The sequence below is a fragment of the Salvia miltiorrhiza genome, chromosome 2 (genome assembly GCF_028751815.1).
Source record: "Salvia miltiorrhiza cultivar Shanhuang (shh) chromosome 2, IMPLAD_Smil_shh, whole genome shotgun sequence".
NCBI lineage: Eukaryota > Viridiplantae > Streptophyta > Magnoliopsida > Lamiales > Lamiaceae > Salvia > Salvia miltiorrhiza.
This window is the reverse complement of record NC_080388.1, coordinates 2,487,927-2,501,611: the sequence shown is the minus strand read 5'-3', so window position 1 is coordinate 2,501,611 and position 13,685 is coordinate 2,487,927. Positions and strand designations below refer to the sequence as shown.

At 39.2% G+C, this 13,685-nt stretch overlaps 2 protein-coding genes across 2 annotated transcripts in view; both read left to right on the top strand.

The window, feature by feature from the left end:
• LOC131012585 (protease Do-like 7) overlaps positions 1-13,685 on the top strand; it is a 498,535-nt gene that overhangs the window by 181,176 nt on the left and 303,674 nt on the right. The gene's annotated exons all lie outside the window — the stretch shown is intronic.
• On the top strand, positions 9,844-11,383 carry LOC131012604 (uncharacterized). The gene is made up of 2 exons (XM_057940593.1): positions 9,844-9,978; positions 11,031-11,383. Exons 1-2 carry the CDS (start codon positions 9,951-9,953, stop codon positions 11,357-11,359), a joined length of 357 nt encoding a protein of 118 aa, XP_057796576.1. The 5' UTR covers positions 9,844-9,950; the 3' UTR covers positions 11,360-11,383.

The window sequence follows — 13,685 nt, the reverse complement described above, 5'->3', positions numbered from 1 at the left end:
GATCAATGGTGAAATCTAGTTGCCTGTCTGGAGGTAGTCCTGGCAATATTTCAGGAAAAACTTCTGGAAAAGTCTCGTACTATTGCCACATCTTCCACCTTCTTGTCTTCACTAGCTTCCCCGTTTAGGTAGACGAGATAAGCTGTGCTTCCTTCCTTCATCATCTCTTTTCTGGCTTGTAATGCGGATATCACTGGTACTCTTTTCTTCATACCTATGCCGTGAAATTCCGTCGGTTCCTTTCCAGGTGGTCGAATAGAAATTTTTCGTTCACTACAAAGGATGGTGGACGTGATTCTCAGCTAGCCAGTCCATTCCTAAGATTATATCTACATCCCACATGAGCAGAATATTAAGATTGTTCGCTACCATCTTAAGTTCTCCTATTTCAAATTCTACGTTCGAGCAAACATGTGTGGTGGTAGATCTTCCTCCTGAGGGTGTAGTGATTCTTAAGGCACACTTAGCTCGTTCTGATTCGATTTCTAAGGTATCTACGCAAGGGGCAGATATAAAAGAATGCGAGGCACCAGTATCGAACAGAATCATTATGGAAAAACCTTTAAGCTTGCCCATACCTGCCAGGTTTCCTTGGTTTTTCTCGGGCTGGTTTTGGGTGAGAGCAAAGGCTCTCGCCTGCTGCGGCAATGGTTGTTGCCGCCTCTGTTGCTGTTGGCGCTTGTTGGTGCTTGTGTTGGTATTGCTGCTGGTATAGGCTGTTGTTGGCGGGGCTGGTATTGGTATTGCTGCTGGTATGGCTGTTGTTGGCGGGGCTGGTGTTGCCCTTGAACTGCTTGCAGGGGCTGGGCATAAGTGGCCCTGATTGCCGCGCCCTGCTGTTTGTTGGGGCATTGTGACGAGTAGTGGCCCTTCTGGCCACACGTGTAGCAACTGTCAGTTCCAGCCTTACAGACACCACGATGTGGTTTGTGGCATTTTGGACAAAGGGGAACTTCATTTTGTCTTTGGCTGCCTCCAGCCGGGGCAAGGACCCTGTTGCTTCCCTTGTCCTTGTTGCTGATATTGTCCAAACGGCGCATTTCCTTGCCATGGCCTCTTGTTAGTCTGGTTTTCATTTCCTCTATGGTCGTTCCAGTTGCGCTTTCCCTTTAAAGTTCTGAGGGCGTGCAGGTGGGTTGGCTGGCGCTGAGGTCTGTGATGGAGCCAACCTTTCTACTGGCATCGCAGCTTCGATGTCCAGTGCCCTGTTCAAAGACTTCAGTGTATGAGAGTCCACCATGACTAGCTAGAGTCATCCGAATCTCGTGCCTCAGACCGGCACAAAATTTCTCCGCCATTTTCTCATCAGTATCCACCTGTTGTGGAGCATAACGCGATAGATCGCAGAACTCTCTGTCATACTCTGTCACCGTCTTCTTCCCTTGTTTCAGGCTATAGAACTCAGCCTCCTTCTTCTTTCTGTAGCTTTTGGGAATATACTTATCATATAATCCCGTCTTAAAGTCTTCCCAAGTGTATGCTGCCCATTGTTCGGGAGTCAGAGTCTTTCGGCGGGCTTCCCACCAAAAGTCAGCCGATCCGGCTAGTTGGAAAGACATACACGAGAGTCGCTCCTCTTCTGTGCAGTGTAGGAAAGTGAAGATACGCTCCAAGGCGCGTATCCAAGCTTCGGCCTCGGCTGGGTCGCCTGTCCCAGTGAATGTGGGCGGATTCTGTCGAAGAAACAGTTCTTCAGTCCTTCTAGCAGGGGGTGGAGGGGGTGGGGTAGGTTCCCTGTCGTTTCGCCGCCCTTCAGGTATTTCATCGCGATTTCCATCATTGTTAACGTTTCTCCTAGGGGGGCGACCTCGTTTAGGCGGCATTCTGCAAATTACAAACACCTTTTTTTTATACATTCCTATACAGGAATCTCTAAGGCAATTAATAAAGAACTGTTTGTCAATTTAACTTATCATAACTCCAAAACTAAGATATTAACAAGAACTGTTGCATACACAAGTCACATTATTCAAAGTTACTACATTCTTAACTGACTCGTGAAGAATAAAACCCGTAGAGAAACATAAAACATACACGAGATCGTCGTAGAAAACCCATGCTAGGGTCATTTATATCTCATGGAAAATTTTCTCATCGAGGGCTTTTACATCGTCAACCCAAAAATGTAAGTAAAGTCTATCTAGTACTCCCTATGATGTATCGGCTTACTAGTTAAGCAATCAAAAAAAAGTTTTTATTCGCGGAATGTCCTAGAGACCAACATTTCCGTACTAATGCTAGCTAGAAACAACATAAATAAAAACATAGTCATTAGAACGAATTATCGTTTCCGGAGTACATTCACAAGCTAAAACTATCAAATCTGTGAACTCTGAGTCGCGGTACGACTGTTCCTCGGTGACGCCAGGGGGTCCTCTTCTGGATCCTCCTCGGGGTCTTCCTCCTCATCCTCGCCCGGCTCCCAGCTGGGCAACGGAGTCTCTCCCTGGCCCTCGCCTGTCTCCTGCATGATCTGGGCTGAGCGGAAGATATCGTCCGCAATCTCACGGATCGGATCGTCTCTGGTGCTGATCCTGGCCGTGGCACGAGGCTTGATCGGAGCTGGAGTTGGCACGGGCTCGGGATGAGTACTCCTCATCGTACCATACGGTACTGTACCATCATTCTCCTGCATAGGGGCTTTGCCCCTATCTATGAACTCCCTCAGGTTGGACATGACCCTGTCAGCGTTGGCCATGGCAGTCGAAAGCCTTGCTTCTGCCGTAGGTATCATTGGTGGTGGAGGAGTAGCAGCCCGGGCTGATGAGTCAGGGGGCGATGGGAAATCCCTGCGAGCCCGTGGACGAGAAGGGCCTGCCTCGTCATCGTGCCTACCACGGCGCCCTAGAACTGAGGCTCGTGGTGGAGGATCTCGGGGCAAGGCCATCGAGGGCTCAGGGAGTAGTAGTGGGTGCTTCCGCTGGCAAAGGCGTCCCCACCTGTACGTAGTCTCCCGGAAGGATGTAGGGCCCTAGAGGAGCACGGCCCCACAAAGTGAAACAGATCTGAAGCTCCGCAATAAAGCTAGGGAAGTCTCCCATGAGGTCGTGGTAATCTTCTCGGCGAAAGATATAGTGGGCAGAGACCTGTCTAGCCCATCCCTGCCACTCGGAAGGTAACAGTAAGATCAACCTCTGGATACCGTCATATCCTGATACTCCATGTGCACTCGCCTCGACCCAGTGTCTGTGAAAACCTGCGAGGAACTGTCCGAGGTTATCCCCGTGACATGGAGCATAGGTGCGGTAGGACCGCTTGACCTCCTCTGGACTAGCCCATGGGGGTAGTGGTCGTCGTCGGGTGAAAACAGTTCTCGCCATCTAACAAAGGAAATTCTATCGTCAAAAGTAGCACACGACAAGTAACTTAAGGCGATAAGGTTCTAAATATCTAAAATCGGAAAACAAGTTCGGTTCAATAACCATAACGTGCAAAAACACCTCATCATCTAAATCTAGCCATTTACACAAGCCATACAGGTTCTTAATACTTAATTCACAGATTATCTAATTCGACTATCATATAGTTCTAGTGTCGTTGTTTACCGAACTTAGGGCTTGTTATGTGATGATGATATTTTCTTAAATCTAGCAACGAGCACTAAAAGTTTCAACAAATAAGTTCAAAAGGCCAAGTTAATTCGAGATCTCATCGTAGAAAAACACTCGAATTTTAAGCTATGCCCATGCCATCAACGTACTATTGGCGTTCGTTACGCTGCTCAATCTTCATGCTCGTGGTTTCATCATGCGACCCTTCGTGTGATTCTTCTTTCTCTATTTCGACCGTCATTGTCGATGTCATCGTAACATGAAGAAAAAGTTAAGGCATCTCCCTAAGTTCTCTTCTATGTTCCGTCGTGAGAGTGAGCATATATAACTTAACAGTTCTAAGTTCTTGTGATTCATACCATAGTCATACTTATTCATGCTTTATACATTTCAAGAAATTAACTTAATTAAAACTTGAAAGTACTTACCATAACCTTCGTTGAGCGTGACGAGATGTAGTGCCAAGCTTTTGTCAACTAGTTCAAAGTGTATTTACTTACTTAATCTAGACTCAACTTAGAAAGAATGATTAGTACTCAGAGCAAAAGAAACGCTCTGATACCATTCTGTCACGACCGCACTTGCTAAGGATAGCAAATTCGGGAAAATCGCGACTAAGGGAGGGAATTTAGGAGCGGGATTTAGAAAGGGCATATTCGTTTTCTTGATGACTCGACTTGTATAAAGAAATCAATCGAAATATCTAGATATCAATGAAGGCCACAAGGGGACCGTACATAATATTATTCAAAGGGGTACTCAACGAGTTTGAGTACATTATTAAATAGTACATATTGTTTTGACAGATAACATAATGTCTTAGTAAAATCAGTGTTTGCAGCGGAATAATAATTTGAATATATGTATGAAGACATATACTCTACTCTGAGGTACTCGTCCTAGATTGACAGAAGCTTCCGCTTGCACACTACATCCTCGATCACCGCTCAACCTGCACATTTAAAAATACATGCAGGGCTAAGTACAAAAGTACTTAGTGGACACTTGCCGAAATTTACATACATGCATAATATTTTATTGTCAAGCCTTTCAACAGTAGTAAAATACGAGGGTTTTCCTTTAAAGACTCGTATTTACCAAACATAATATCATTTCTTTCATCAATAACCCGCGCAGGTATTTTATATCATTAATCACCATATCAGTAACTCGTGCCGAGAGGGAGGCCTCCCTCTACGGACACTATGATCGGCCAACCCGCTAGATGACTCACGATCACAAGGTGTACACTAATTCCGAAGGGATTTGCGGTCCCATCCAGAATCCGAATTCGATTAACATCAGATAGGCAATTAATAATAAAACATAAAGCATTTAGGCATTGACAATATCATTTAAATTCATAAGCATAAAGTCTTAACAATTCTAATATATAATTTTAGTTTATACGTAGAAAGCCTACCTGAATAGCAGACTCACGGTTTAGCTCTAACTCTGGTGCTTGACCTTTAATCCGAGAAAATAAAATAAGATTCTAATTCTCGAAAAATCTCAATAAATGAGGATGCGTGAAATGATTATGCATGACTCATATTCCTTTAATTAAATTATGAGATGCTAATCCTATTTAAGGAATTAAATCTCGTCTTATGAGGTCGGATTATTAATCTTTAATAATCTACTCATCTTAAAATAATCTAATTCACTTACTAATTAATAATTAGTAAGTCTTAAAATTTATCACTAATTAAAATAATTAGGATTAAATAATGGGCCTAAATTAATAAATCTCATTGGTCTTAACTAATAAATTTCATTGAACTTAATCAATTAAAATAGTAGGAGTTCAATTAATAAAAATAATAAATTCATTATTAATAATTAATAGAAGCCCAATCAAAATAAATAATAAGAGCCCATTTATAAAAATAATAGAGTCCAAACAATATATATATTAGCCCAATGGAAATAAAATAAGCAAAACCCAATTGAATTAATCTCCGGCCCAATAAAATAAACTAGGCCCAAAAGGAATTTAATTCGAGCCCAAATGAACAAATTCGAAGCCCAGTGCATTAATAATATTAGGCCCAACATCAATTAAATTCTAGAGCCCAACAAATGAGGCCCAAGATAATAAAATCATGAAGCCCAATAAGTGAGCCCATCATCATCCTTAAAATAATTAGTAAATTTTAATATTAATCTTATCTCGTCAAAACCTTAGACTCAAAACATTATCACATACTATCATTTAGGTTCGAAACTATTTTTTCGAACATCAACATGCGCATTAATCATAACTCGTTCTATTTATGTCATCAAGTCAAATATTCCGTTATTTAAAAAAAATAAATCCTATAATATTACATAGATAAATCATATCATCATAGATCATGCTTTCTTATTTTTAAAATCATTTAATCATTTTCAAATAATCCATATTAATAAGTCATTTGAAAAGAATTAATTTAAATGAGAGTTTAACTCAAAATATTTTATTTATAAACCATTTATAAATACTTGAAATAAAGAACTCCATTTAAATAATTAATTTAAAGGTCAATATATAATTAAATTAATCAAGCTCAATTTAAATTAATAATTAAGAGCTCAAATAATTTAAATAGATATAAGCCCAAATTAATTAGATAAATTAAGTCTATCATGTTTTTCTTTGAATAAGCCCCAAACAATTAATTAAATCGGCCCAAACAATTTAATTAAATCGGCCCAAGAGTTTAATTAAATCGGCCCAAGAAGGAGCCCAATATTTTCGGCCCAAACCCGGCTCAAACCCGGCCCAAACCCGGCTGAAACCCGGCCCAAACCCGGCTCCCTTTTCTAACCTAAATATACACACACAAACACTCAAACACACACATTCAAGCTTCTCTCTCTCTCTAACTCTCGGACCTCTCTCTCTCGCCTTTCCCTCTCTGTTCGGCTGAGGGCGGCGCCGCCTCCGGCGCGCCGCCTCGCCGTCGCCTCCTCCCCTCCTCTCCTTCGGCCACCGCGACCAGCCACCAGGTGTCGCCACCCTCGACTCCCTCGCTCCTTCGGCCGCTGGAACCAGGCGCAGCAGCGCAACCACGCCGCCGCTCCGTCGCCTCCGCCTCTCCTCCATGGCAGATCCGCCGCCGCCGTTCAACGCCGCGGATGTTCACGGCCATCGCCTGGCCGTGGAAGAGCACGGCCGCCGCCTGCCCGCCCTGATTTTCTCTATCCCTAACTCTCAACTTCCTCTCGATCTCTTTTGATTTGGCTGAATCGGAGCAACGGCGACGTCACGGCTGTCACGTTACTGCCGCCGCCGCCGACGACGAGCCACCAAGGCTCCGCCGCTGACCGCCGTCTGAAAATAGGTACTCAAATTTCCTTTCTCTCCTTTTCTTTTTCCTTCCCTCATCCTTTCTTTTTCATTTTCTAAATTAAAAATCGGAAATACTCATCTCTTTTTCTTGGCAGATCGGAGACAACCTCGGCTCCGTCGCCGACCGTCGACCGCCGGCAGCCACCGCGGCTGCCGTCCCCTCTGATTTCGACTCACACACACAGTAGGTTCAAGCCACAATTTAGTTCACAAAATAGCATAGGATTTTGAGCAGAAATCAAATACTGTAAATGCTTATTGAAATCTGAAATTCTTTTCTTGAAACTGAATTAGTCTATAAATTTCAGTTCATATGTGCATATGTAAACATGTTGTGAAATATCTGAACAGCCGTATGAATTGATATGAATTGGTGGTTCTCTGAGGGTGATGATACCTTGAGTAGGTGGATATTAGTCTCTGCAGATATTGTATATCACAAAATTAGGAATCAATTTGGGAAGAGAATGGAAAGATGCAGAAATTTCTTTGTTGCATTACCTTAAAATTGGCTGTGAAATTGGGCTGCAGTAGTTGAAAATGGTGGTGTGAGAATGGTGAAAGTGGCTGTGGTTTTAAAGAAAAATGGGGTGGTTTGGATGGATGAGGATTGTGGAATTTTTTTTTTCAACTTGCAGGTATGAATACTTCCAGCCTGCATGTGTGACTGAAGAATTTCTTCAGCATGCGCAGCAAGAATTTCTTCAGCATGCTTTAGGATTCAGCATGCTTGCCATTATTCTAATTAAAAAAAATCTAAGAGATTATTATATTAATTATAAGGTTCCAAACTCATTTAAATACATTAAGACATATAAGCCTAATTCTTATTGAAGCATAAAATCCATTTGAGCTTGCTTCTAACATAAAATAAATTACTCATGGGCTTAAGTAAACAATCGATAAAAGATTCATATTTAACACTTCAGTGTTAAATTCTCCACAATAAATTAATGGACTCAAAATATATTTTGAGTGCATCATCTATTGAAAATAAAAAAAAATAAATCATCACATATATAAATTATCAATTTCATATAAGTTCGTATTTTATAAATGGATGCTGAACTCTAATTACCATAATCAATCCTTAAATCAGTAATTAAAAGTATATAATCCTTAATAAAAAGTCGGGTCATTACAGTAATGCATCCACTGTAAAAATTAATGCATTCGCTGTTAAAATTAATGCACTAAAAAAATTAAAAAAAATGCTCCCTTCAGGATTCGAACCCAGGATCTGCATTCATCCAACAAGATGATGCATCCACCGTAGATCTTGATGATCGAATGGCTTAAAATGGTTCTCCGGTCTTCTTTTATTTATGGTTCTTTCTTGAACCTCTCCCTATATATATATATATATATATATATATAACACGGACGTATCCTTCACGAATCGCACCCTACCATTTTTGAAAAAACCGTATCCCCGCACTGGAATCGTATCGCCCCCGCACCCGCCCCCCCGCACCTATGCAATCTAGTTCATTAGCAATTTTTTAAATTTTACTTTTCATCAGTATATACATCTTGTTCGTTAGAAATACGTTTTGTTCATTAGTATTATGTGTCTTATTCATTATCCTAGTGTTTCACGAAAAATAGGGGGTCTCACTGGAGCGCGCCCCTATATATATATATATATATATATATATATATATATATATATATGGAGAGGTTCAAATAAGAACCACTAATAAAATAAGAACAGAGAACCATTTTAAGCCATTCGATCATCAAGATCTACGGTGGATGCATCATCTTGGTGGATGGATGCAGATGCTGGGTTCGAATCCTGAAGGGAGCAAAAAAATTATTTTTTTTGGATGCATTAAATTTAATTGCGGATGCATTAATTTGTATAGCAGATGCAGTAATTTTATTGGTTCTTATGTTCTCACGATAATTGTGGTTCTCACTATAACCGCACCCTATATATATATATATATATATATATATATATATATATATATATATATATATATATGGGGAGGGCTATACAGAAAACTCCCCTTAGATTATAATATAAGAACAAATCTTGACCTATATTGCACAGGTACGGGGGTGCGGATGCGGGGGCGATTGATACGAGTACGGGGATACGGATTTTAAAAAATTATAGAATGCGATTCGGCAATGATACATCTAATTATTAAAATTTTATGATATATAATGCTTATAAAATATATACAATTTAAATTTTCTTAAATTAATTATATGTAATTTACATTTTATTTTACCCAAAAAGTTAAGCATTTTCAATTATATAAGTTAATTGAGCAACAATATAACGATTCAAATATTATTAGCTAGTCCAATATATAAGTCATAACTGCAAATAAAATTATCAAAATAACCTTGTGTAGGCCTTTCGTGCACGAGATACGTGAATTTAGCCTATGGAATTTGCGAATCCGGTTTATTTTTATAAATTGTTTTAAAAGATACGCCACGTGGCGAATCGGGTGCGAATCCGACGAGAATCCGAGAGAATCGCACCCTAAAAGAATCCGATTCGCCGTACATGCTAATTTTTGAAGAATCCGTGCATCATAGATCTTGACCATCTATATAAAATCTTGGACGGCTCACATTTAATTATTATGGGCGGTTACATTCTAAACTGTTCGGCCTATAGTTCATATATAAATCTCGCATAATGGTATATTTGGGTATTGCGTTTTTATCTCTCTCCTCCTTATTATACAGATCCCGTAATTATTGCAAATTTATTTCGAAAAGAAATCGACATCATCAACTTACACAATGAGAGAAGGCTTCAATGCATAATCAATAATAATTCAAGATAAAATCCTTTCAGATTCTCACTTTGGAATTCCACCCGAAAATTAATAACTTGAGAATAATCCTCACCTAATTTATTAATTATTCGCACCAACCATTTTATAGGGTTTTGGGTTACTTTTTCGTTTCATTTGGCAGTGTTGGTGGCGATAGAATTCGAAAAGAAATAAATTTAATCTAGATCTATTGGTAGTTCATTGGGTGCGATAACTTGCTTCTCGTTTGAATCGACTGATTTCGCTAATCATTCTAAGGTTATGACGAGAACTAAAGGAAGTAAGAATGGTGAGTTTCCGAAATTTTTTTTGTTCATCGTTATTGTTATTGATACAACAATCCCTGGACCATTTTTTTTTTTTTATGCCGGATCAAGAACTGTTAATCGACGATTTGAGAATGAATAATGGGGTATATAACATGTTTTATATTTCTAGGATTTTGAAAATAGTGAACCAAATTATATGTATGGGGGAGCGAAGTATTCAGCAATGGGGTGGATTATGTACAGTGTTGCTCGTTTATTAATTTTTCTTTCATATATGTTATTTTCTCCCTTGTTGAGTTTTAAGAGATGTCATTTTCATAGTTGTCTGGGTGAATATTAGTGATGTGCTATGAATTATTTGGGTTGTCTGGGTGAATATTAGTGATGTGCTATGAATTATTTAGTGTGGGTAAATCTTATGAACATATTTTACTATTCATTCGAGCATATGTATGAATTATATGGGTTGTGTTAATGATTGTGGCAAGTGCATGTTATGAATTATCTTTTGTGAAATGGTTGGAATATAAAGCTTGTGTGACCAAAAAAATGTTTTATATAGTATTCATATTAGAAAAATGTGAACTGACTTGATTTGGAAAATAATAATAAAGATTTTCGTATGAATTATTTAGTTTATAACTATTTTAAACGAATGGTATGCATGATTGTGTGCATTTGATAGATTCTGAATATTCATACTTCACTATATCAGAAAGATTGATAATTCATACAGTGCATTCACATATATCAACTTAATAATTCGTGCATAAGCAATGAAATTTTACATAAGCTATTGTGTTGATAATAATAATAATTCACGAAAGGATGAATTCATCAACGGATTTATAAATGGAATGAAGGCTCGCAATTATTGTGTTGATTAATTTGATTGGCAATCACATTCGTATATTTTGTAAACTTGTCGATCTTGTGGTATATTCAATTTAAATATTATGAAACTTTTCATTCATTTGTTCTATAATTTATCGAACTAATCGCTCACTTATTATAATTTTTTGGGTTACATATATTCAGAAAAATATGCTAGCGGATTATATGACATATGCAGGACAACAACATAGGAGCAATGTTGTTAGACGATGTAAGTTATCTGTGGTGCATATCAAATGGGGCGATTGTAAGAATATCAACGACTCTGGTGTTTACATGATGAGGCACATGGAGATGTTTATGGGTGAATCGCCTTCATCGTGGACATGTGGTCTGGCGCCAAAGTTAAAGAAACAACTGAATCTTTTGCGGGTTAGATACTGTGCATTGCTTCTCGGGTGGGACAAGAATAATATTAAAGATGCAGTTGCAATGAGTGCTAATAATTGTTTTGATGAACAATTTGGAGATGGTAGCATCAATATCGACGCCAAGTTGTTGGGATGATTTTTCAGTTTATTTGTGGTTTGATTTGCAGACATAAGATTTGGGTTTGATTTAATTTGTTAGACATCTACTGGATATTATGTTGTTGTGATTGGTACAATTGAATAAGTTATTTGGAAAGACTATAAAATATGGTTTCATTGGCTAAATTTTTTAATGATGATGATTTTAATTGAGTGTCAATATGAGAGCGATATTTTTTGTGCAACTTACTTGTTCATAACTGGTGCACAATCAATACACCTGTATTTACCAAATTTGAGTAAAATGGGTTGTTGTATGATTGGTTTATTATGAAACATTTATGTTATAAATTATTGTGATGCTTGAAATAATTTGTAATACCCCGCCCATTTATATTAAGTTTAAAATTATTTTTGAATTTAGATTTAAGATGATTCACGTCGGATTGAGAAAAAAAAACGATTTATTTTTAAATCCAACAAAAATGATTTACAAAAACATTTGTAAATTTAGCAATTAAATTTATATGCATTGCATATTTATTTTAATTAAGCATTCAAGCATTTTATGAGTGGGCTTTAATTTTATTTGGACCTCATCAAGCTTTTAAATTAGAGTATGCATAAATGAAAGCCCAACCCATCATCTTCCATCAAAGCCCAACCCACCTTCTTCCTTGATATTTTCGTCCACCACCACCGCCTCACTGTTCTCTCCCTCTTCAATATATATATCTCCTTCGCTGCACTCCGATCTTTCTCTTCTCATTCACTCACTTCTCTCTCGTTTTCTCCCGGACTGAGCTTCAAACGCTGAACACCAAGAACAGCAGCCAACGAATCACCCAACAAATCCAAGCCAAGGTTTCACCTTTAGCTCCCCTGCTTCTTTACTTCACTTTTTGTCCATGAATCTAAATTCATGTTCATGTTTTTGTGTGTTTATATGTCTATATTTTGCTACATAGCTGTTAAGAATAGATAAAGGTGAAGTCTTGTTTTTTTATGTTGCTGTAAATCGAGCATTTGAGCATGTTATTTTGTGGAGTTGGCTGTGTGGACGGATAAGTCGAGAGTAGAGGAGAGTGAGGGTGGCGGCCGTGGCTTGCTGCGGTTGCCGGAAACAGAGGGAGGTGACGGCGCTTCGCCGTTGCCAAGGAGGTGATCGGCGTGAACTGTACTGGTGAGTTGAGAAAGAGAGTCATGAGGTGTTCAGAGGTTGGGGGTGAAGAGCAGAGCAGAGCTGGGAAGGCCAGAGTTGAAATGCCAGAGCTGACCGCCAAAGCCGAAATGCCAGAGCTGACTGCCAGAGCTGACCGCCAGAGCTGAAATGCCAGAGCTGACCGTCAGAGCTGAAATGCCAGAGCTGACCGCCAGAGCTGAATGCCAGAGCTGAATGCCAGAGCTGAATCGCCAGAGCTGAAATGTCAGAGCTGACCGCCAGAGCTGAAATGTCAGAGCTGACCGCCAGAGCTGAAATGCCAGAGCTGAAAAGCAGAGCAGAGTAGAGTATAGTAGTGCAGAGCAGAGAAAAGCGGGGGAGGGGGGGCAGAGGTGGCAGTGGGCTGCCCTTGTGTATGTATCTTGGATTTGTGCTTTTAAGTAGACTATTATGCTTAAGTATGAAATGAGTCATGCATTGCATCATGATTTAATTGTTTTTTTTTTTAAAAACTCCAATCACAAGAACGACGAGTAAGAATATTGTTGGTGTTCTTAACTCAAGAGAATTGTTTTCAATTATTTATTCTTTAAATTTTGAAAACCCGGCTAAGTGAATCATAGGATGATAAGCACTACACCACGACTTAAGATTTAATTCAAGAGACCTATTAAGATTATAGATTTCTTGTAGGCTTTGTAGACTGTGAGGACTAGCGCTGCTTTTCCGATCCGAAGTTAAGGTTAAACGACAGGCATTGCTTAATCAGGTGGGCTTATTTTCCAAATGTATGATTTAGCTATTGAGCTTAAATGTTTCAATGAAATGAAAACTGTTTATCCGATAAAATATTTTGTGCACTCTGCTCTGTTTAAGGCTCGCAATAATGAATCGATCGAGGTTCTCTCTTGACCTAACACGATATTTGAGAATTGTGTACACCTATTAGCTGACTCGGTGGGTTGATCTCCATTCGGGCATTAATCATGTATGAGGCGTTATAAGGGTGCTCGACGGGATGTGTTCCGGAGCATTGGGTCCCAAATGGGAACTTGACTGGGTTACGCCCTCAGTTCAAGTAAGCAGGAGTATTGGATCCGTCGGTGGCTAAAAGGTCCGGGATCACAGCGAGTAACGGAAATGGAGTGTGACAATTGCGCGCAGTACAATAAAATGTTTTAGCATGCTTAGAAGTTATTTA